This window comes from Mauremys reevesii, linkage group 1, assembly GCF_016161935.1.
Source record: "Mauremys reevesii isolate NIE-2019 linkage group 1, ASM1616193v1, whole genome shotgun sequence".
Lineage (NCBI taxonomy): Eukaryota > Metazoa > Chordata > Testudines > Geoemydidae > Mauremys > Mauremys reevesii.
Window position 1 is genome coordinate 295,197,576 of NC_052623.1, and position 25,848 is coordinate 295,223,423.

The 25,848-nt window shown below is 36.9% G+C and overlaps 1 protein-coding gene across 8 annotated transcripts in view; it reads right to left on the reverse strand.

Annotated features, from left to right (window-relative positions):
* Positions 1 to 8,105: 8,105 nt before the first annotated feature.
* The window catches only part of CNOT2 (CCR4-NOT transcription complex subunit 2), a 144,185-nt gene continuing 126,442 nt past the window's right edge, over positions 8,106 to 25,848 (reverse strand). For 4 of the 8 annotated variants that reach the window (XM_039500221.1, XM_039500210.1, XM_039500213.1 and 1 more), the window contains 5 exons: positions 19,667 to 19,728; positions 19,519 to 19,568; positions 18,096 to 18,196; positions 16,848 to 16,992; positions 13,431 to 16,078 (listed from right to left, as the gene is read on the reverse strand). In XM_039500221.1, coding sequence (XP_039356155.1) covers positions 15,980 to 16,078; positions 16,848 to 16,992; positions 18,096 to 18,196; positions 19,519 to 19,568; positions 19,667 to 19,728 — 457 coding nt within the window. In that variant the 3' untranslated portion in view covers positions 13,431 to 15,979. Of the gene's footprint in view, positions 9,244 to 13,430; positions 16,079 to 16,847; positions 16,993 to 18,095; positions 18,197 to 19,518; positions 19,569 to 19,666; positions 19,729 to 25,848 lie in introns of those variants that run through there. The other 4 variants (XM_039500233.1, XM_039500214.1, XM_039500215.1 and 1 more) reach the window with 3 other exon arrangements.

The following is a 25,848-nucleotide window of genomic DNA, read 5'->3' on the forward strand; positions in this document are numbered from 1 at the left end:
AAAGGCTATCAAGAATCTACTTTTGTGATATGAATATAAATGCTATTGAATATTATCCACAGTTGCACCACTACATTCTTTATCCGGAGGTTAGCTCCTGTATATCACATACATGTTTATAATCAAATATTTTTCAGGAAAATTACTCCAATCGTAGGTGTGTGGCTTGCTGTCTTTAGTTCTTCATACTATCTGCTGCCATCTATTTTTTATATTTCTAACACACTCCTCATTTTGGCTAGTTTTTTATCATCTGTCCCCTACAATCATTCTGAACTGCTAGCATTTTTGGGGATGGTGCTCTCTTGTGAACCACAATGCTGCTCTTTGTGCGCACATGTATGTAAGTAAAATACTAAAACTTCTTACAATGATTCTAAACCCTATGTGATCTACATCCAGCCCTCTGGTTCCTAACAACTCATTTTTAACCACATAGGTTTCTTACCTGTCATGTCTACCTTCCTAAAGGACAGCTCCCATGCTGACAAATTCTTTGTTCCTCAGCCTCCTGATTACCTCATTACATTGTGTTCTTATATGAAAGCATGACTAACCCTCCCGCTATTAATCTTCCCCTTTCAAACAATTAGCAATAGGAGTCTTCTCACATTTGGTATTCAATTTTGTACCCTCCCCTACTCCCTTCCAGTATCAATAACCATCCATGTGTTCTGTACTCAGTCGTTATAAGACACGGGGTCTTTGCATGTAAGGGGGACATTTAGTTTCTGAGATTCACCATCCTTTTCATTGTACCAAAACTGCGTACATTCCTTGGTTCATCCACCTGCTAAACAAACAAAACTAACTTACACACATTTAACCAATTCTTCATCCTGAAGCCTTTTTTCTTACATATATCACCATTAAATTGGTTAACCTGCTGGGAAAAGAACACTATTTCTTGTCTTGTAAGTACTACAAAACCACTTATAGATAACTTTAGCTCACTGAACAAATGTGCCTTCACAAGGTGGTGAAATGAGAATGGAATATAATGCTGAACACTTACCAGGTCCTTTACCTTTACAAAGGGCTCTACAAATATTTACATTCCATACATTTTATTTGGGTCAGAAGAAGTTACATATGCAATCATTAATGCCCCAATCATAGGATTTGTGATTGGCCAGAGCTCTGCACCTTCAATGGGGCTCTGCATGGGCAGGCCCCAGCACCTGTGCAGTCCCTCTGAAGGGCTAAAGGTGCACCTGTACAGAGTGATTGCAGGACAGTTGCCTGAGTGGTAGCACTATTAATCTTGTCCAATTGGTCCAAATCAAATCAGTGTTGAAGGTTAACATTTATACAGCACTTTGAAAACAGATGGGTAAGTATTAATAAAGTTCCACTAGTCATAAGTAGATTAAAATGTTCAACAAAGAAAGGTAAACATTAACTATGAAATCTATATCTAATTTGTGCAGGTTTTTAATCCTTTCAGATGTCTAACTATATTATAATTTTTTACTTTTGGTACTGGAGAGCTGGAAATGCCCAGGAAATGTGTTAATTCAAATATGCTTCAAGCTGTTTGCATTTATTAAGAGTGTTAAGGAGAGGCCCATAGACATGTTTTCAAAAATTGGAGGAACTGAATATTTCCAATTGATAATCTACCGATATGGCCACGTATGTTGACAACTGGAAAATCTCACAGCATTAACTACTCACCAGTTTCAGATACATTTTGTCTTGTTAATTGGTGGACAGACTGCATTCTACAGACAAATCTTCCTATGAAAAGCAGAGTGCACTTTTCTGGCATCTGAAGGCTGTTTGACACAATCTACAACTATGGGCAACTGCGTAGAATGAGCTCTGTTAAGCAACCTGTATTTCTTTGTGTGATTTCCTGTAATTCTCTGTAGTAGCAGCGGCGACGGTTCCTGTAATATTTGTCAAAGTGTATGTGTTTAGTGTAGCCCTCTGACTTCAGTTGTATTTCTATACAAACGGCCAGTACAATCTTTTGTATAAGCCAAACTGAAATGGGCATCTTGCTTACGTAGACAGTTATTGATTGGTTCAAAGAAACTGAACTTTGGCTACAGGGGAGGCAAATCACAGATAGATGGGTATGAAGGTAAATTGCAAAGAAAAGGTCTTGCTCTTCATCCAAAGCAGTGCTACAGAAAAAACTGGTCCTCTATGTATACTCTTTTTTACCATATATCCTAAAGCATGAGAGGGGACAATTTCATTAACAAGTGTCTTGGTGTTTAAGTCAAAGCTTGAATATGAAAATAGTAAATATTGTTTAATCTTTTATGCAGGCTTTTATAGACAGTGCCTGGACTAGTAATGTATAAAAGTATTTCTGCAATACTAGATTGACTGAACTCTTGTCATATTTCTTGAAATCTTTAAATACAATTTTTAGGAGCATGTAGATAGCCTTGCTTCACTAAGCTTATTGAGAATGCAATGCTTATGATACCATAAGCAGTTTATTTATTTGTAAACATGAGATGTATAGATTTCATCCCATACTTTCAAATTAAAAAGTGACCATCAGGGCTCAGGAACAAAAGGAGGCATCACTTTTCCCTTCTTCTCGCAAACATGTCAACACAAGTGCCCAACTTTTCATTAGCTATTGATCAGCAACAATGCACAGGCATATGAAAGAAGCAGCGTATAATATGACAGTTGCTAGTTTGCTTGTACAGTGGACAGTGCAGACTTTTTAACAGCTGCATACAATAAAAATTGTTAAAATGCTCTGACATCTTCACAGTTAAAACACTGTATGTTTATGTAAAATAAAATAGGAAACTTGGGCATATAAAAATATAACAAGTTCAAGTGGAAATGTTTTATTTATCCAACTTGTAGTACTATATTTCCAAGTCAGTTTACTTCATAACATTCAAGAAAAATGTGTCAGCTAAATCTAACTTTACTTTTAAAAGCTGAAAAGTAACTCCAATTGTAGACTGTTTTTAAAAGGGCAAATTAAATCTACTGAGGTTATTCCAACCACAATTTAAAAATTAATCTGTAAAATGTAACTTCATTATTATTCAAATGCCTAGATGTAAACTCTTGATGCCCCCAAAATGCTGAAGGAGGGAGATAAATAGGGTGAGAATTTTGGGGATTGGCTATGTGAAGAGTCTCAAGTGAGAATCCAGGAGAAAAAAGTTACAGTACAGTAGCCTGTACCCAGCTCAAACTCCTATTACCATAATTCTAAGGATCCTCTTTAAGAAAAATGTGTGGGGGAAGCATGGTATCCAAAGAATAATCTTATTCTGAAATGTTTAACTATTTTAACCTATGCAACCTATATTTAGTTATTTAGAATACAAAACTATGCAGCTCATTCATTAATTAGCATCACAATTCCCCTTCTTGAATAAGGTAGACTGCCAATGAAGTTTGCATTCAATTTCAGTCAGTGTAAATACACATTCCTGTGGAAGCAGTTTTAAATTAAAGTTACTGGGAGATTACTAAAAAGTAAATTTTAAATGTGTCCAGTATAGTTTAATATATTTATAACAATTTTATTTAGAAACTGACTAACCTGTTTGAATCATTGAGTCATTACCAACTAGATATCAATGCCAGGATCTTGTTGTCTACTAAACAGACTTAGAGACAAAAGTATTGAAGATTTCCAGAGTTACTTTCAGCATTGCCTCTGGGTCATTACAAAAAAAATATATAATTCAAAGTTAGTGTCTCCTGTTACTGAAATGCAGCACATTTTAGAACTTCAGTTAAATACTAACTACAGTATATGACTCTTAGCTTATTTTAAGCAAAATCTTCTGAAAATTGAGAGTCAATACTTTTCTTGAAATATTATCTACTGTAATAAAGTATAAAATTCAAATCAATTGCACTGATCTAAAGATACAACATTGCACATAATGTATAGCAAAATAGCAGCAGGACTCTAAGTTCCTGTGCTGGATAACACTTACTGTGTCAATCAGCAATCTGTCAGTCACTAATACTAAAATACATAGCGCAGACAGCTTTGGTATCTAAGCCAAAATATCGTACACGAATAACCATACATGTGAGTAGCCTCACATGTTCAGTGGGACTATGTGTGTGTTCAGTAAGACTCGAGTGCATGAAGTTACTCACATGTGTAAATATTTGCAGCATCAGGACCCATGCTAAGATTGCTTGTTTTTAATTCAGTTTTGGAAAAGGCCCAGTGGTTTGAGATAAGGCAGGAATAGTTGTCTAACTGAATAGTCTCTTCAATACTATTTCTAGACAAGTGTGTAATATCCATTTAATTTTTTCCAACAGAAACGATTATCCAAATAAACTGGAATAATTCTGCATCTGTTTCAATGTGTCAATGAAGAGGGCTTTATAACAAGCATTAACAAAACCACAACTCTAGAAACGACAGAACAAGGAGTAAGGGTCTCAAGTTGCAGTGGGGGAGGTTTAGATTGGATATTGGGAAAAACTTTTTCACTAGGAGAATGGTGAAGCACTGGAATGGGTTACCTATGGAGATTGTGGAATCTCCTTCCTTAGAGGTTTTTAAGGTCAGGCTTGACAAAGCCCTGGCTGGGATGATTTAGTTGGGGATTGGTCCCGCTTTGAGCAGGGGGTTGGACTAGATGACTTCCTAAGGTCCCTTCCAACCCTGATATTCTATAATTCTATTAAATGTCTTTGAAACACTTCAAAGATCTAAATATTTCCAACTGTTTTGAGAAAACCAGTTTTATATTGCTACTCAAAACTTATTTTGTGTACGGTCCACAGAGGACTACATGTAATTACAGAAAAAGACAAATGAAAATAGTTGAATAGTAATCTTTTTACTCCAAGAATAATAATGTTACAGTGAATATAAAATCCCCTCCAAAGTTTTTTGTACATTAGCTGCCACTGGATATACAACAAACCAGAGTGTTGTAGTATAGGATATGCCTATCCTGCAACCTAAGGCCCGGGTTAGAACTCAAGTTAACAGACCCTGGGTTTGAGCATCTACACTCATTTGCAACCTCAGGTTAGGAATTCATAAACCATCAGTCCCAACCTAGGGCTTCAGCATCTACACCACACTATGCTGGGCCCTCCCAAAATGTGGCTGCTCTAGCCTTTGTTCACAGTGCAGTGTGGGAAAACTTGACTGCCAGAGAACAAAGAAAGTTGGCCAGTGGGATACTTTTGGCAGACTCCCAGAGCATGAGTCCAGTGGGGCTGCATCTATACTGCAAAGCAGTTGGGGCTTGAATCCTGGGACCTGGCTTGACTCGGGCTTGGATCCTCCACCCACCCTGGGAGCCTGGGTTAGTGTGATGTGTGTGTTGACAGAAGAGGGGTTAGGTTGAGCCTGAGTTCAAACCCTGGGCTTACACTGGAGTGTAGACATACCCACAGGATAGGTCTACAGCGTTGTTAAAAAAATCCTCAGTACCAAGTCTCAGAGCCTGGGTCAGCTGACTCAGGCTGTGGGGCTAAAAATAGTAGGATAGATGTTCAGGCTCAGGCTGGAGCCTGGGCTTTGGGAACCACCCCTCTCGTGGGGTCTCAGAGCGTGGGCTCCAGCCCAGGCACAAATGGCTACACTGCAATTTTATAGCCCCGTAGCCTGAACCCCGTGAGCCTGAGTCAGCTGACCCGGGCCAGCCATGGCTGTGCCACAGGTCTTTTATTGAAATATAGATATAACCCTCGTATCCTAAGTTAATTCAGGTCACCAAAATATGGTGATTTAAAATGTTTTCAGGAAGTTTTTTTTGGAAGTGTTCTGCTTTTTATTAAGGAGACCTGTAATTGTTCCTGGAGTACTTCAAATATCAGGGAGGGAGAGGAATTATTTAAGCTTAGTACCAATGTGGACACAAGAACAAATGGATATAAACTGGCTATCAAGAAGTTTAGACTTGAAATTAGACTAAGGTTTCTAACCGTCAGAGGAGTGATGTTCTGGAACAGCCTTCCAAGGGGAGTAGAGGGGGCAAAAGACATATCTGACATCAAGACTAAGCTTGACAAGTTTATGGAGGGGATGGTATGATGGGATGGCCTAATTTTGGCAATTAATTGATCTTTGATTATCAGCAGGTAAGTACGCCCAGTGGTCTGTGATGGGATGTTAGATGGGTTGGGATCTGAGTTACTACAGAGAATTCTTTCCTGGGTACTGGCTGGTGAGTCTTGCCCACATGCTCAGAGTTTAACTGATCGCCATATTTGGGGTCGGGAAGGAATTTTCCTCCAGGGCAGATTGACAGAGGCCCTGGAGGTTTTTCGCCTTCCTCTGCAGCGTGGGGCACGGGTCACTTGCTAGAGGATTCCCTGCACCTTGAGGTCTTTAAACCACGATTTGAGGACTTCAATAACTCAGACACAGGTTAGGGGTTTGTTACAGGAGAGGGTGGGTGAGATTCTGTGGCCTGCGTTGTGCAGGAGGTCAGACTAGATGATCATAATGGTCCCTTCTGACCTTAAAGTCTATGAGTCTATAAGTTTTATATCTTTTGTTTTGTATTCAAAGCTCCTTCTCGTACTTTGGCACAACCTGATACAAAACTAAAATAATCAAGGAGTTACAAATCTCTGTCTCTCTTATTTAATCACCCAGAAGCAGGATAAATGAGCCAAATCATTTATTCCCTTGGAAAGGATAAGTCATCAGCTCCTGCACTGGTATTTGTGCATTGTATTTGATATTAATTTTAAGTACATCAAGCTTCTGAATTAGTGTAACTGAATGCAAAGTCTTTACAAAAGTCACCATTTGGAAGATGCGGTTACATTCCCAATTCCAGATTAATGATTGATTTTAAAATGTCATCACATACTTTGCAGCATGTAAGATTTTGTTTTGTCTTGTTAATTTCATTAACTGTCTTGCTCCTTACTCTACCTTTGTTCATTTCACCAAGACTGATATTGTGCAGGAAAAAATATATTCGATCACAAATAATCACATCTAAATTAAAGTTATATGTATTCTTAAGATACTTTTAAAAACCTAAATCTTGAAGTCCAAGCAGGCCTTTTAAAATTAGAAATATTTACCATGAGTGAGCATTAACCTTTGTGATTTTTTTCAATACATCATTCCTCCATTTATAGTTTTTGTTTCTTAATAGTTAAATGTTTTATTCTTTTCTGAGCTAGGGAAAAATCATAGGCAACTTTTTTCATCAGTGTTTATAACCATTTAAATTATGACCATCACTTTCCATTTTTTCAGATTGAGAAAGTTGTTTGCTTTAAATAATAAAAAGATGATATATAAGTAGTTTTATATTTTTATGTCTCTCTTATCCCAAAATACATATAAAAATGTAGAATTTAAAGTTGCTATACACCTGATACAGAAACACAGCAAATGTCATTATTGGTCAATTTCCAAACATTATATGATAAATGCCAACAAACTGTTTTGTACTACATAGAAAAATAGGTTAAAAACTAAAATTAAAAAAAAAAATCAAGATTCACTGACATTATTTTGCTGTCTTTTCTTGCTTTGGTAACCGCAGGTTTTTTTTAAAACATAGTTTGCATCATCAGATGTAATATAGTTCACAAGTTGTTGAATGTAAAATAGCTGTCACATTAAAATAAGGGACACACACTACCCAGGTTGGTTTTTTTTTCCTTTAGTTTAGAGAACAGTTACAGTACTTTCCAGAAATGGTGTATTCAGGTTTTGTTTATTGAGGTCTGAGCCTCAGGAAGTCATATGCATAAAATGAAACATACTTCTCTGTTTGAAGTGGTAAAATATCAGCTTGGAAGTAAAGCTGTGACGAGTTAGGATATTTTAATTCTAAACCAACAAACCCATCACAAAAAGAAAAGTATTTTAATACAAGCTTTTCTATCATTTCAAATGTTACCCAACCCCATTTGTAAAAAATAATTTTCTATTTTGTATTAGTTTGTTTAATGTGAAAACAAGATTGACCATAATTTTTGGCCTACTGAGGGAAGGTATATAATCTCTTAAATTATTTATCAGCAGCTAAAAGACTCTTCAATGTAAGTGTCTTAACCACTGTACAGCTTGATATTTTTAATACTTCAACAGTTATTTTCATTTTTCATTGTTGAAGAAATGATTTCACAATCTCAAATCAAAGTCAACACTGCAGTGAGGAGAGCTTTTCTACTTTATTACAAAGAGAAGAAGCCTTTATGTGGTCAGAAAATACAAGATTGATTTTTTTTTTCTCTTCCTATGAAACGCTGCTGTTCAAACAGCCAGAGTGAATTGTCTCAGTTCACTTCTTTAAGTCCCATCACATTCACTTGGGTATGGATGTCCTTGGCTGCTGAAAATCTGGCCCTTTAGTGCACAGGGCGACAAAGCAGTCCCCTGACCAGCAGTTCCAGAATGTCCCGTTTTCATATATTGCATCCATGCACACCTCCTAAAAATGAGGTACAGCAGGGCAAACATTTTCCAAAATAGATGTCATATATATAATATATACACATTCGTACATACATACCTTTATTCATGTGATGTCCAAAAATTTAAAAAAAATGTACACATTTATTACAAAATTGTAACAAAGACTGGACAGTGTTTTGCTCATTCTGGAAAGATGAAGCTCAGTAATACACAACCCTGGAAACTAACCAGAGGTTGTGGCAATATCTTTCTTCTAAACAGTCAGATATTCTTGCATTAAGCTTGGCGAAAACTGCCTTTCAAAAACATAAGGGGAAGTAAAATGAAGGAAGCAGACCTTGCTCATCTTTCCAAATGAAATACGAGAAGGATCTTCACATAAAAATGCACAAACATTTTTTATTACCAATAGTGCTACAATGAACAATGCAAATTGTCTAATTTTGTCTTTTTGCCTCTTTTTTTTTTTTTTACATTTTGGAAACTAAGTGGTAAACTTTTGACAGTGTATTCGCTTGTCTTTAGACCCAAGCTTGTCTGCTGGCAAAAAATAAAATAAAATAAACAAAAACAAATTCAGACCCTGCTCAAACTAAAGAAAAACAAATTACAAATTTAGTTGTTGGGCAGCACATAATTAGTAAGGCAGGACCTCAAATGGTGACCCTTTGCATGAGCCAATTGCCAGATCCTCAAGGAATTAAAACCAGGATGCCTGAGCCACATCAGTTCTGCAGTTATGTTGAGTATTGTGCTGAGACAGCCATACCCCAAGAAAAGGGAAGTCTTTAGAAGGCTTGCTGAGCAGGGTTGTAGTTGAAGGTTGATGGCAGATGAGGCCTTTCTTCTAATTTGTCATATTCCAGATGGAACTCCTACAATTAAACAAAAAGGATTATTTAATTGTTGATATTTCCCTTGCATATGCAAATGTCTGTATCCATGACGAGCAACTTCTTCTCTTTAAATAAAATGATGCTTTTAGAAATAGCTTGATTTAACTCCTATTATATAAATGAGACAAAAATCAATATAATATAGTGCAATAGCACTGTTTTACCCATTTTTTAAATGGTAAGTTAGTTTCAGAAACCTAGTTGTGAGCACTTAAACTATTAAACATACAGACAAGACACAAATGTGCAGGTAAGTCAACTAAACTTTTAGTAACGCTATTTTTCAGCAATTCAAAAGATCTTTCCTAAGATTTACTTTAGATGCCACAACACTGCGGTATTTTGTGGCATATCACCATGCCAACTGTTGGTGGAAGGCAAATTAGTCAGAAATACCATTAGGCCAGGTTTCTTCATGATGTGAAATGTAAGAAGAATAAACAACCATGTAAAGAGATTTAAATCGACTTAAGAATCACAGCTGTAACAAAGCATTCCACTACCATTTGTACCTGGGTGAAGTGTTAAACTTCAGGTGTATCCATATTTCCTTTAGGTTTGCTGAGGCATAGATAGAAGCCCTTTACTACCACTCTACACTTCAGTAGTGGCTTTCTTCTAAAGACCTCAAAGCACTTTATAAACCATTATACTGAATATGCACAGCCAGTGTATGAGGCTCTTACAGCTACTAGTTCATAAATGCAGAGTTTCTCTCTCATTTATTACAATTCCTTGCATTATGTGTGGGCATTTGATTTGCTTAGTAATTATACAAATATTCCAGCCATTCAAGTACACCTCTACCCCGATATAACGTGACCTGATATAACATGAATTCGGATATAATGCAGTAAAGCAGCGCTCTGGGGTGGGGGGCGGGGCACTCTGGCGGATCAAAGCAAGTTTGATATAACGTGGTTAGATTTTTTGGCTCCCGAGGACAGCGTTATATCGGGGTAGAGGTTATGTAAATACATTCTAAATGGCTAGCAACCATTATAAATCAGATTGCTGGGATACCTACCATTTAAATACCTCTTGACAACTCGACTATGAATATGCAGTGCTCTGCTTTTATTACAATTCCACTGCATGATCTTGAATTGTGATCACCAATTTGTGTACTCACATTGGCATCTTCAGCATAAAACTTGGGTATACGCAAAAATATACATAAACCTGGGCCTCAAAAAAAATAATCATTTTTTAACCTTTTAGTAGTTTGACAGCTCCCCAAACCCCTTTCATTGCATTTGCATTCAAAAAGTGAATGTTTAATTGAAAATTTAGTACAGTACTTTAAGGATACTTTCTGTTAACTCAGTAATAATCATCCCGGGCTAAATAAACACTTCTGCCTTCAGCTTTGTAATTTATTGAACTTTATTATCTCAAACAACAAACCTCCTACAGACTCTAAACTTATCTGGGTAGGTATTATGTCAACTCTTACTGAGGAACACATTCAAAGCATTGAAAAAATTAATAATAAAGCCTCAACACCTTTGGGAGGTAGTTAAATACAGTATTATTTCTATTACAGATGGGTAAAATGAATTAGAATACAAATCAATGCAAGAGTTGGGACTAGAGTTCAGGAGTTCTGAGTCCCAGGCCTCTGATCTTTAAGGGGAAACAAAGTTATCTGGCATAGAGAAAAAAATCACCATGGTAATGAGGGAATTTAGGGAATCATGCTGAGAATTAATTGAATCTATATCCCCCAAATAAAGCTCTCCACAAACCTCGAGAATCCCAGCAGCATCTACAAGGCCATGGCCATGTGCATGAAAGCCTTTTCTCCCTACTGAGGCTCTGGCCTGCACATTCATCCCATCTTCCACCCCAGTTTCCTGGCTGTGGCCGCTCCTGGGGACCTGAGGTGGAAAATAGTTAATATAGCGTGCCACTGTATTAGTGTTGCACATCCATGGATAGGGTGGGGTAATGCACAGGCACATGAGTTTTGTTTTTTTTGAGGGGGGGGAAAAGGGGGGGAGACCAGGGATACCAGTGTGGGGAAAACACTTCCACACATGGTTCTTGGGGATATAATTTAAGATAGAGTCTTTAACTCTAATTCTCCTGTCTTTCACTTTGAAATAAGAAAAATGCTCCTCAAATTACCTTCTCTCCAACCTTCCAGTTCATGATTCTCAGTGTTATGTTCTGCAGATGACCAGAAAAGGCTCTGCAGATCATTACCAGTCTATGGACTACAACTGGGGAATCGCTATTTTAACAAAACTTATTAAGCAAGGAAACAGGTGAATGCTAAACCCTCACATATTCTGGAGTGCATTCAAGACTACATGTAGAGAGCGGCCACTTGAATTAATGAGTGGAGTCGAAAGGAAGGAATCTTACTGGCTCATGAGGGTTCCTTTAGAACCATATGGATTGAGATTTGTTACTGTGATGGATTTTTTTAGTAAATATTAACACCTATAGGATGCAAGTTTTGTAAGCATTAAAAAACAGTGTTTGTCAGTCATTTTATTGCTGCTTCAGGTATACTGAAATATTAAAAGATCCCACATTCAGCGTGTGTAATTACATTTAACAGTTATTATATTTAACAATATAGGGGAAAATAATTCACTGACCAAATATTTTTGAAAACCAAAAAGTAGTGTATTTATTGCACATAGAAAAATACTTTCATACATGTTATTTTACGTTTCACTTTAGTTAGTAGTGGCCGTCATAGATTTGGATATGAACAATTGCATTGATCATTTTTGTATTTATTAGATACAAAGAAATGGAAAACTCCAGCTTGTCTATTAAGCAAACATTGGTTAAAATTAATTGCTTTTATTTTTCATTTGGAAACAATGATTTTTTAAAATACCTTGAATTAACCAAGAATAGGGATTCCATACTTGGGGGGGGGGGGGGGAATCCCACAAAGCATATCCAACGCTAAAGAAATTTTCTGTGAAGTGAATCTTATTTTTCATGTGTCATTCTGATTACAGTCACAAAGAGTGAGTTATGTCACAGCAATCAATGTATTTATACAAAATATTTAGTAGGTGTGAACACCAAATATGGAAGAGAATTGTTTAAAGAGGATTAATGGAATAAAAGAGAGCAATGGCAAATGTAGGCTAAACCGGCTAAATGTAGGAAAAATGATGAAGTCTATTGGACTGTGAATCAGTCTACCAAGGGAAACACTGGAAGCCCCATTACTAGACATAGTTTTCAATTAGCCTAGAAACAATACTTGCATTAGCTACAAAATGGACACAAAAGACCCAAACAGAAATTAGGAACTAGAACCTACTACTCTATAACATGTCTGTCATTAAGTTAAATGTTGTTCTATTAATAATTTAAAAAATATTTAAATATTGACCTAAATATTTGAAAGGATATTTAGTATAGGCAGCATCCCTTGCTAAGAAATGAATATGTTTTCTGAAGTCTACATTTCGCTACCATAAAGAATTCAAGCTTCTAGGAAGGAAAAATAAAACAAGGGTTTTAATTCTGTTTTTTAACGGGGATCACCTTTCCTCATTTTTGAACAGAGAAATTATAACATTTTAGTTAACAGAATTTTCTTTTAGTAATGTGTAATCATTGGCGGCATTGCTTGGTCTCATTGTCTCCACTTTCCTTTCTCCTGTTGCTGAGCCTTTCAGCATCGCCTCAGCAGCTTCAGCAGAAGAAGCTATACAGTGAGTATTCTCTTGCTTTACCTGCTCAGTATAAACTCAAAATTTCTCTAACCATATTGTACTTTCTACATGGAATAGGATGAAAAGCCATAAAAGCATATCATAGTTGTGATCAACATGTCCTTAATACTTCTGTTCACATTGAATATGATGTAAACTTCTTCATTATTCAAGTTCTTGGACTATTTAACTAAATGTCTATGGAGAAATCATTTAATTTGAATTTCAAAACAATCTAGGAAGCTGTCTCAATGCTTATTCAATTTTCACTCACTTTCTTTTTCAGTCTGTTACCGAAGGTGAATGTACAGTAAAACTCATTCTTTATTAAATTAATGTTATTTGCTATTTTACTGAGTAGGATTATGTATAATTTATTTTATTAGATTGTTAAAACCAGTCTAGGATGTTGTCACAGAGTTTTATTAAATTGCAAGTATAGTCTATATTTAAAAAATAAACAAAAACAAAAAAAACAGTCTGGCGCTTTTAGTAATATTATCCAAAGAATGCACATATACATTAAAACAAGAGGAAAGATTATAAAGCACCTAGAAAAATAATTTATTTAAGTACAGATGTAAACGATGGTAATTTATTGCAGATAATTCTAACCTGACTGCAGTAAAGCAACATCCATGGATCAATTAAGTATCAGTTATTAATATGCTCTTCTGGCAAACTGATATTCTCAATATTAAGTAATAATGTATCTGTTACAGTAAAACAAAGTACAAGGAAAATATCTTTTAAAAATGACTCCATGTGGTTGCAATTGATCAGAATACGTTCTCCACGGTATTTGATATTTGTACTGTCCTGGAATTTAATTTTTCTAATGGGATTTAGAAGTATAGTCACTTGGACAACTAACCCTTAATATTAAAAACAGCATTTAAATTTAATCATGTCCTTATTATCCTAAATTTCTTAGGAAATTTTGACTCCAAAGATTAATATTAGAGATAGCATTTTTACTACACGGACATATACTTGCCCTCCATCTGTGCCTAAAATTCCCACTTGTCTTAGATGAGTTTTACACATAGATAGTAAGAGCTAGCCTAATCGTTATTTTTCCATTGCTCAAAAAAGCAAATTTTCCTCATAGTCCTCCATAGCTCCCTTTCCACCAATATTCAGCTTGCCTGGTATATTTTGCTCCAAACTAACAAGAAATCAATAAGTTGTTAAGACTCTATTGCTTGCATGTTCCTTGGATCCAGAATTCTAGAAAAGGTATAAAAAACTCTACCTCTTTCCCTAACTAGACCTCAGTTCCTCCCTAATATTGGACAATTATCATCAATTTGTGAAGCTGAAGGAGGTAGGAGAAGCTGTATGGATCTGCAGAGACAATATATTTGGGAGAGCAACAGCTATTGGTAAAAGTAATCTTTCTTTATTGACACTGCTGTAGACTACCTATCCCCTGGAAGAGGGACGAGGAGCACACTAGTCAAAAAGACTGAAGTTCTGCTCTCCTGAATACAGCATCCAATCTACATTCTGCAAAGAGAATACTGCTTTCTAAAAGTAGGAATAATCAAGCTCCATGCAGCAACTTTACAATTTCTACTACAGGCATATAGCGAATAGCAGCTATGCATGCTGCTACCTCTGTGGCAGAGTGGGCACTTATTTTTTCTGGTACAGCAATTCAAATAAGCTCATAGGATGTCTGAATACATAATATGATCCATTTATACAGACTCAGAACTGAAAGGGTTTGGCCTTCACTCTTCGTCAAAAGCGAGAAACAACCTTGTAGATTTCCAATAGGGCCTTTTCCCGCTATTAAGGTAATAGGTAATACCTCTCTGAACGTCTCAGGCATGTAGGATAGCATTACTGACAGCATACCTAAGACTAAGAAAAAAAATTGATAAAGAAATCAACCAATTCAATTAAAAATCCAAGTTCATCTAGGCCAATTTTGTTTGTTTGAGGCCTTACAATTATTTTGCCTGTATGAAAAATTGTATAAGGCAGTTTTGCCATTAAAACCTGAAGTGTGGAAATGTTCTTGTTGTTGTTTTTTGACTGGCTAACACACACAAAAACTCAAAACAAAACCTAATTACAGATGCAAAAGATAACATATCACGACATCAAAAAAAAAAAGGATTCCATAAACTTTGTGAGAACTAGATGTTCTCACAGTCACCAGACTAGTAAGAAGCCATTTTATTGAGGGATTTGAAAATACTGAATACTCTTGCACATTAATATGGTAGTCAGAGACGACCTATTATATATACTATCTGTAGATGAAGACAAACCTGAGTCCACTGTGGTAACAGAAAAATCAAGGTAACTGCTACAGGGGAGAAAATGGAACTACCCCCTTTAGACTCTGGTTAAACCTGAAAATACTTTCACCTTCAGGCATATAACTGCTTAGAAGAATATTTTCATCATTCCAAACAGCAGATATGTGATTTACACAGAGAAGTGCAATGACTCACCAACAAACAATCCTGCAATTAGGCTTTCAGGTTAAGGAAATCTCAAGTTGGATGAAATACTTGCCCTCTTTCTTGAGATAAAGGATCTGAGAATAGGTTATAGGGAAGAGTAATGGGTACATTCTTGAAAAGAGCTAATATTCAAGAGCCACGTCTGTTGAGCTGAAGATATCAAGGTCAACTTTGAAACAACAGAGGAAATGGGAGAAAGGCATATATATATGCCTATTCCCCTTTCCTTGATGATTAAGAAATGTGGAACTTCAAAACAAACAAATATTCTGTAGCAGATCAGACATTTAAATTTGAACATTGCAAACCCATGCTATATCCAGATGACCCTATAATGACAAAATAAAACTTCTCAGTGAATTCTTGAGGGACCATTGATCCAATAAATTGCACTGCATTTAGTGTAAGGTTCTTGGGTGGGGTTTTGTTGTTGGGTTTTTTTGGGTGTTAAACTCATGCCAGAGATAGCGCTGAAGAGATCACCTTGTTCTGAATGCATCATACCATAAAAGCACTCAGCATCTCATAAAAATACAATGGAAGTCAGTTCCTCCCTCGGTGTTCAAGTAAATATAATTCCAGAGTATTGCAAGTGAGAATCTTCGCTGCTTCCTCTGGAACTGGACAGTTGATAATCAAATTCTAGTGAGGAAAAAAACTCCTATAAAAAGATCTTAAAATTATGCTAAGGAAACTACTACACACCGATAACTAAATTTTTGGAGAAAAATAAAATTCTATAAAATCTTGACATTGATCCTGTACACAATAAGGCTGGATTTTGTCTGCCAGAGAAGAACAAAGCAAGATGAATACAAGTGGGGATATTGTTTGTGTTGAACACCACCCTATGGCCAAGAACACTAGTTCTGAGGAGCTTTGGCATATGCCCCAAAATATTTCCTAATATGAAAGGATTCTGTAATTCAAGTGACAAAGCATGAATCTCCTACAATGTGCATCTGTGGAGGGAATACCATGAAGGAGAAATGGTTTAATTTGAAAATAAAAAGTTTGTGCTCTGTTTTTAATGTTCTAAAACAAAGTACAGTATTTGCATGCCCAACTTCTAAATGGCCAGAAGTAATTACTCCATAGTTCAGTAATCAGAACAAAGTATTTGGATTTTAACTAGAACTATTGAAAAATGATATTCTACATTTTTCTACCTCTTGAAGAGATCGAGAGGACAGTTCCTCCCCCCCCGACCCCACCCAGTAATGAACCAGTGTTTTTAGGAAATTCTTATTCCCGCCTACATCTGAATTCAAGTCAGAAAGCCAGTGTGTGGGATACAGAATGAATATTTACACACGCACATACATACAGTGAAAAAGAGGTTTTTAAAAAAATATATTTAAAAATACATGGTTGATAGATTTAAAAATCTGCACAGTGGAAGAAAAAATACCTTAGCTACTTTCCTCCAGTTAAGACAGTCAAAGAAGTAATATGTTCCCCTCTCATATGTATTGGTTTTCATTGTTGGCTCCATGCCTGGTGCCCTGGTGATCCATACTCGTTCTTCTTTGTGGTATCTCCAATCACGGTTAAATCTTTCATTTTTAATTGGGAGGAAAAAGAATTTTTGATGTTAGTTGCTTTGATTTCAGATTACAAAACACCCCCCCTTTCAAGCAGACATTGGTTTACACTATTAAAAAAAAAAAAAACCAAAAAAACCCCAAAAAACAAAAAACCTCTTAAGACATAAAACAAAGTCCATAAAACACCTACTTATCTGCTCAATATAACCATTTATTAAATACAGTCCTAATGGTAGGACCAAAATCTTGGCCATGCTCGGTAAGAAGTTGGCCTATTCCAGCAGCAAAACATTTTCTGAATGTTTATTGTCCTCCATCTTGTTGTTTTGTTTTTAGATGGTTACATAAGAATGGCCATACTGGGTCAGACCAATGGGTCTATCTTGCCCAGTATCCTGTTTTCTGACAGTGGTCAATGCCAGATGCTTCAGAAGGAGTGAACAGAACAGGGCAATTCTCGAGAGATCCCTTCCCTGTCATCTAGTCCCAGCATCAGAGACTACGGACACCCAGACTACGGGGTTGTACCTGTGACCATTTTAGTTGTTGGTCATTGATGGACCTATCCTCCATGAACTTATCTAAATCTTTTTTTAACCCAGTTCTACTTTTGGCCTTCACAACATCCCCTGGCAACTAGTTCCACAGACTGTATGCACTGTGTGAAGAAGTACTTCCTTTTGTTTGTTTTAAACCTGCTGCCCATTAATTTCATTGGGTGACCCGTGGTTCTTCTGTTATGTGAAGGGGTAAATAACACTTTCATATTCATTTTCTTCATACCATTAATTTTAACAACTGTTGGCATTTATGTAGCACTTTTTGTCTCCAGGGTGCTTTAAAAGCAACACAAAACCCATACGAGGCAGGTGCATTTTATTACAAATGGAGAGACTATAGAAAGGAACCAGTACCAGAGTAAGTATTAGAATTCAGGAGCTCCAGGGTTACAGCCCTGTGCACAGACCATGCCTCTATTTTTAGGGGTTAAAATAGCTTTTCTAGCTTTTAGAAGTAAACGGGAAAGCAGAATTTTAGATTTACTATGTGATTACTACCGTAAACTGTCATTCTATCATATTACCAAATTGGCCAAAATATTTTGCACATACAGCTCTACTGCTGCTAATAGCTGTAATACATCTCCTCCATTCATGTAATAGAGATAAAACAGTAGATCTTCTCCATATCGGCCAAGTTTTATTGCAGCCAGCTGCAAAAGATAAAAAAATTAAGATTAAAAACCAGAAAAAGTCAATAAAATAATTGACAGCTAATACCATTTAAACGTGACAAGAAAATATAATCAAACTGTTTCCATTATATTAAGTATGTTGCAAAACTTATACTAGATCAGAGGTAGGCAACCTGCGGCACGCAAGCTGATTTTCAGTGGCACTCATACTGCCCAGGTCCTGACCACCAGTCCAGGGGGATCTGCATTTTAATTTAATTTTAAATGAGGCTTCTTAAACATTTAAAAAACCTTATTTACTTTCCATACAAAATAGTTTAGTTATATATTATAGACTTATAGAAAGAGACCTTCTAAAAACGTTAAAATGTATTACTGGCACGTGAAACCTGAAATTAGAGTGAATAAATGTAGACTCAGCACACCATTTCTGAAAGGTTGCCCACCCCTGTACTAGATATATAGCAGTGTAATATACTAATCAAAAGCTCAATTTTTCTCCAGTTTAAATTAAGCTTTCCAATTTTCCTATTACATTAACTGTCCTGCTGTTTATATAACTGAAAGGGGGGGAATATTTTTTCTTTGTGTATTTTCTGATCTACTTGCTTTACTTTTAAATTTATTAGTTTGTTTACAAATTTCATTATATAGCTACATTAGTACAGCAATCCCTTACATCTCAATTTTTAAAACGTTATTGAATGATCTCATCAACACACAATATTTAGGATTTCTTTTTAAACATATCAAGCTTAAAATTCCTATTTCTATTATTTAGGGAAGAAAGGAGTAAGAGCTACCAGTTTTAAAGCTACAGGCTATAAGCTGATCAGATGGAATCAAGAAATCTCTCTGTAGTGTATAGTGTTGATATACTATGGTATGTTAATTATAAGGGTTTGATGCTTTGGCCTGAAAGATCTGACACTTTCAGAGATAGGATATTGGTCTAGACTGACTACTGCTTTCATTACATGTGACTATGGCTCTAATGATTTCTGTTGGTCCTTTCCCAAACCCATTCTCACATTCCCCAAAAGCTAATGCAAACCATTTTTAGCATCCAAGAAATTAAAAGAAAACAAAACTGGGAACAGATGCAGGATTTTGTTTTTAAATTTTTTTTTGGTCTTGTAATGTTGGAAAGGGTATGTAACATTCCTAGAACATTCCATGCACCTCTGTTCTTAAGAATTTAAGACTTTCTAAAAACAATGGATTTGATGAGAGATATCCATCTGCGAAAAATTCCATCAGGTTATCTTGAAAAGAATTCTATAAACCAAGCAGCCTCTTATCTACATATCTTATTATAGGGGACAAGAAAGCACACTCACCTTATCCCTAATGTGAATGTTCGTTAAGTATTCAGATGGAACATGGAAGTCTAGATAAAGGAATCAGAATTGACTAATTGTTAAACCATGTAATTGATTCTCATTTATAAATATCAATACAGCATTAAACACAACTTATTTTCCCTACCTATGTCTTGAGGTCGACAAGGCGAAGATGCCCAAGGTGATGCAAATTTGGGGTAGAGATTTCTGAACAAGAAAAAACACACACAAATTAAAAAGCAATGATTTTGAAGAAGACATCCAACCCCCCATCCCGCCCGTCCTCCAAAACCATTATATTTAGTTACTTCATTAACTTTAAGGGTGAAATTCTGGCACCACTGACTTCAATGGCAACCCTCCCACCCCACTGAATTCAAAAGGGCACAATTCTCAATTGTGCTTGTAACCCAAGTGCCTTTGGCTCCAACCCCTTTGAGAAGGCCAAACACACTCGGCAGAATGGAGGTATTGTGTAACACCTCTCAAGAGCCTGATGGGCTAATAAATCTGAGCCCATAATTAAAAGAGGAAAAAGGCTTATAGCTGGCAGGCCTAGCACCGATAATGACTATACCCTTCCTTTAAATTCTCCTCTGTGCTGACAAAGAACCAATTTCACCACTTCAGTGGAACATGAAAAAACATATGAAAAATATAAAATGTTCTGATTTCATTTAATTCAGGGGTTCTCAAATCAGGGATCGTGACCCTTTAGGGGGTTGTGACATTATTACATGGGGGGGGGGGGGGGTCGCGAGCTGTCAGTCTCCACTCCCAAATCCCATTTTGCCTTCAGCATTTATAATAGTGTTCAATATAAAAAAAATTTGTTTTTAATTTATAAGGAGGGTTGCACTGAGAGGCTTGGTGTATGAAAGGGGTCACCAGTACAAAAGCTTGAGAACCACTGATTTAATTCTTGATAATACATCAAGACGAAAAAAATGGAACCTTTAGATTACTAATTAAAAACTGTAGAACTTTGCTAATTTGAACCAATGACTTAGTGATCCACTGAGAAGTACTGAAGTTTGGTAATGAGCAGGTAGAGGAACAAAAAAGGACAGTGAATCACAAGATGTACTTTTTTGGCAGCTGCACTTTTGTTTTGTTTGTGATAATATAGTATTGTGATGTATTTTGCAAATGAGACTTCAGTCTACTAACCTATTAAATCTTTATACCTTCTATCAGGAAGGCATAAGAGTGCTATAATATCTTTGAAGCCTGGGAAGTTACCAGGAGAAGACCAATTCCCAACCAAGTTCTAAAGAAAAATGTTTCCAGACCAAGGGGGGGCCAATCCTACACCATAGGCCACCTTTAACCCAAGGTTGACAACAGCTTATATCCTCATATATCCTGACTGCAGGCATCACAGGGGGCAGCATCTGTGGAAAACGACCAAGACCTTTCTTCTGCTGGGAGAAATCTTTCCAACTGTGTAGTACTTCCCAAGAATTGGAATATAAAGGCTCACTCACCCATCTAAACACTGCCTTAAAGATCACAGAACGCTATTTCTTTAATCAGCATAATGTGAATATCTTTGCAAAAATATCAATGGGTAAAGACCCTTCTTCCTAATGTTATCTGCCTATCATAGGTAAAGTTTTGAAAGAGATGATCCCCTGTATGCTATATGTGAAGTCTGACTTATTTACTATATTCCATAAGGAAGGTGGATCAATTTTGTTGTGACGTCTGCTAAGTTTTGGAAGAGTTTAAAAAGATTTGACCGTAGCCTTAAAAATTTGGTATAGTGTGCTAAAAACATAAGTAACGGACAACTGTCAAAAGCAGTATCTTTGGCTCATGGAACATAGCAATTGCTCTATATTTTGAATTTCTAGCTTTTGGAATAAGCAAGATCCAGGGATAAAAAGAATTCATACGGGCAGAGAAAAGCATAAAGCACTGTATTAAGCAGATAACACTCTTATTAATGGATACAGTAGAACCTCAGAGTTACAAACTGATTGGTCAACCACACACCTCATTTGGAACCAGAAGTATGCAATCAAGCAGCAGAGACCCCCCACCCCCAAAAAAGGGGGTGTGTGGGGGCAAATATTGCACAGTACAGTACTATATTAAACAAACTACTAAAAAAATAAAGGGAAAGTAAAAAAAATTGACAAGGTAAGAAAACCGTTTCTGTGCTTCTGGGTTTCATTTAAATTAAGATGGTTAAAAGCAGCATTTATTTTCTACATAGTAAAGTTTCAAAGTTATATTAAGTCAATGTTCAGTTGTAAACTTTTGAAAGAACAACCCTAATGTTTTGTTCAGAGATATGAACAACCTCTAGTCTGAATGTGTTTGTAACTCTGAGGTTCTACTGTACTTCTGGGCAGTTTACAAATTATTTGATGAATATTTCAGGAGACTTTCACACTACGAAAGAACATAAGAACGGACATACTGGGTCACACCAATGGTCCATCTAGCCCACTATTCTGTCTTCCGACAGTGGCCAATGCGAGATGCTTCAGAGGGCATGAACAGAGTAGGACAATTATTGAGTGATCCATCCCCCATCGTCCAGTCCCAGCTTCTGGCAGTCAGAGATTATGGACACCCAGAGCACGTGGTTGTGTCCCTGACCATCTCGGTTGATAGCCACTGATGGACCTGTCCTCTGTAAACTTCTCTATTTTTTTTAAACCCAGTTATGCTTTTGGCCTTCACAACATCCCATGGCAATGAGTTCCACAGGCTGACTGAACACTGTGTGGAGAAGTAGTTCCTTATGTTTATTTTAAACCTGCTAATTCATTGGGCGACCCCTGGTTCTTATTTATCCCTTCACATAACACTTCCCTATTCACTTTCTCCACACCAGTTATGACTTTATATTCCTTCCCACCCCTAGTCTCTTTTCTAAGATGAACACTCCCCAGCCTTTTTAATCTCTCCTCATATGGAAACTTTCATTCCCCTAATAATTTTTTGGTTGCCCTTTTCTGTACTTTTTCCAATCCTAATATATCTTTTTTTGAGATAGGGCTCCCAGAACGGTGTGGGCGTACTATGGATTTATATAGTGGTATTATGATTTTTTTGTCTTATTATCCATCACTTTCCTAATGGTTCCTATGTGCATTACTTGCATTTATCAACATTGAATTTCATCTGCCATTTTGCTGTCTAGTCACCCAGTTTTGTGAGATCTCTTTGTAACTCCCTGCAGTCAGCTTTGGACTTAACTATCTTTAGTAATTTTGTATCATCTGCAAACTTTGCCACCTCGCTTTGTTTACCTCTTTTTCCAGATTGTTAATTAATATGTTGAAAAGCTTTCTGAACAACCAAGTACACTATATCAATTGAATCAACCATGTCCACATGCGTGCTGACATACCAGATTGGTGAGGCATGATTTCCCTTTACAAGAGCTGTATTGACTCTTCCCCAACAAATAGTGTTCATCTATGTATCTGATAATTCTGTTTTGTTACAATATTTTCAACCAGTTTGCCAGGTACTGAAGTTAGGCTTACTGGCCTATGATTGCTGCTGGAGACTTTTTCAAAAATCAGCATTACATTAGTTATCCTCCATTCATCTGATACAGAGGCTGAGTTAAACAATAGGTTACATACTACAATTAGTAGTTCTGCAAGAGATCTGAGCTCCTTCAGATCTCTTGGGTGAATACCATCTGGTACTAGCAATTTATTACAGTTAAATTTATCAATTTGTTCCAAAACTGCCTCTACTGACACCTCAATCTAGGGCTGTTTCTCAGATGTTTCACCCAAACAGAATGATGCAGGTGTGGGAATCTCCCTCACATCCTCCGCAAAGGCGGCCAATGCAAAGAATTAATTTAGCTTCCTCACAACGGCCTTGTCTTTCTGCGGTGCTTCTTTAGTACCACTGATTGTTTGGCAGGCTTCCTGCTTCTGATACAGTTTAAAAAAAAATTCTGTTAGTTTTAGTGTCTTTTGCTAGTTGCTCTTCAAAGTATTTTTTGGCCTGCCTAATTACACTTTTACATTTGATTTGCCAGAGTTTATGTTCCTTTCTATTTTCCTGAGTAGGATCAGACTTCCAATTTTTAAAGGATGCTTTTTTGCCTCTATCTGCCTTTTACTCTGTTTAGCCATGGTGGCATATTTGTGGTCCTCTGTTTTTTTTGTTTTGTTTTGAATTTGGGGTATATATTTAATCTGAGTATCAGAAGAGTAGCCATGTTGGTCTAGATCTGTAAAAAGCGACAAAGAGTCCTGTGGCACCTTACAGACTAACAGATGTATTGGAGCATAAGGTTTCAAGCTTTCGTGGGTGAATATTCACCCACGAAAGCTTATGCTCCAATACGTCTGTTAATCTATAAGGTGCCACAGGACTCTGTCATTTAATTTGAGTGTCTATTATAGTGTTTTTAAAAAGTTTCCATGCAGCTTGCAGGCATTTCTCTCTTTTGTGACTATTCCTTTTAATTTCCATTTAACTAGCCTCCTCATTTCTGAGTAGTTCCCCTTTTTGAAGTTAAATGCTTCTGTGGTCAGCTTCTTTGATATTTCCTCTTCCCCCCCAGGAAGTTTAATTTAATTACACTATAGTTGCTATTACTGAGTGGTTCAGCTATATTTACCTCTTGAACCAGATTCTGTGCTCTGCTTAGGACTAAATCAAGAATTGCCTCTCCTCTTGGGGGTTCCAGAACTAGCTGCTCCAAGCGGCAGTCATTTATAGTGTCTAGAAATTTTGTCTCTGCATCCTGTCCTTGACATGTATCTAGTCAATATGCGGTTAGTTAAATCCCCATTATTATTGAGTTCTCAATTTTTGTGGTCTCTCTAATCTCCCTGAGCATTTCATAGTCACTGCGATCATCCTGGTCTGGTTGTCAGTAGTATATTGCTACTAGTATACTCTTATTAATGAAGCATAGAACATCTATACACAGAGATTCTCTGGTACAGTTTGATTCATTTAAGATATTTACTTTATTTGATTCTATTCTTTCTTTCACATATGATGCCACTCCTCCACCAGCACAACCCACTTTGCCATTCCTATATATTTTATACCCTGGTATTATCATGTTCTATTGATTATCATCGTCAAGCAAGTTTCTGTGACGTCTATTATACCAATACCCTCATTTAATACAAGGCACTCAAGTTCATCCATTTTAATATTTAGACTTCTAGCATTTGTATAAAAGCACTTCTAAAATGTGTCAATATTTAGCTGACTGCCTTCATGTGATGTAACTGAACAGGACACTTTCGTTTGACTGTTTCTTGTCAGTTCCTATCAGTACTTTATCAACTTCTATTCTCTCTCTAACTCAAAGATGGGGGGGGGGGGTCAGCTCAAAGAGTTTAAAAACAGCTCAGATACAGCAAGTGGGGTACCTGAGGGCTGTGTGCAGGCAGGGGATAGCTAGGGATTGTGTGCAGGCAGGAGGGTAGCTAAAGGTGCAGAGAGAGGGGTAGCTAGGGAGGAAAGGAGGAGGTGTGTGTGGGGGGTGGAGCTGCCCTAGGATTGCCCTGCTCTGGCAGTGTAGTTTTGCGGGGAGGGAGGCAACACCCCCAACTCTGCCCATGGGCTCAGGGCTTCTGCCCTGTGGGGAGGACCAGGGATCAGGGCACTAGGATTCAGCCCCGCTGCTACAGGCTTCAGCTGTGTGGGGGGTGCCAGACATCGGGGCTTCAACTGCGTGGGTCCTGGCTTCAGCCCCACGGGAGCTGCTGGAGCTCGGGCTCTGGGTTTTAGCCACGGGGCCCCAGGCTTCCCTGAAAGGGTTTGCAGACCCCCTCTTGAGAACCGCTGATTTAAAGCGCAGTGATGACTGACTGTCACACTAGGCAAAAACGTATCACTAACTTTGAGGGCAGTAAAATAAAATAGCAAATCTTTTATCTGTATCATCAACTGCAAAAGCTCCAAAACCAGACTAAAAGCAGGTATTAATATATATATGGATCAAATGTTTTCACTTGAATAATATGCATCCAAGGAAGATAGTAAATATTCTGTATGAAACAATTTCCTATTAAAAACTAAAAGAAATCCAGTTAACTAATTACCAACAAGCATGGCAACAAATTGGTAATATCCTGCATAGATATGTATATTAACAAGTTGGACTTTTATCAAATAGAGGAGATACATAGCATACCAATAAACCACAATAAAGTACCTTTAATTTCATATATCGACACCATGAAAAATGTCATTCTAAACCATTACTATTTTTTAGCACTTCAACAGTACCAAATAAAAACTAGCTTTATATTGCAGTCTTACATTGACTATAACCAAAGCTAAAAATAAATAACCTGAGATTTAAATGAAAGGATTTTA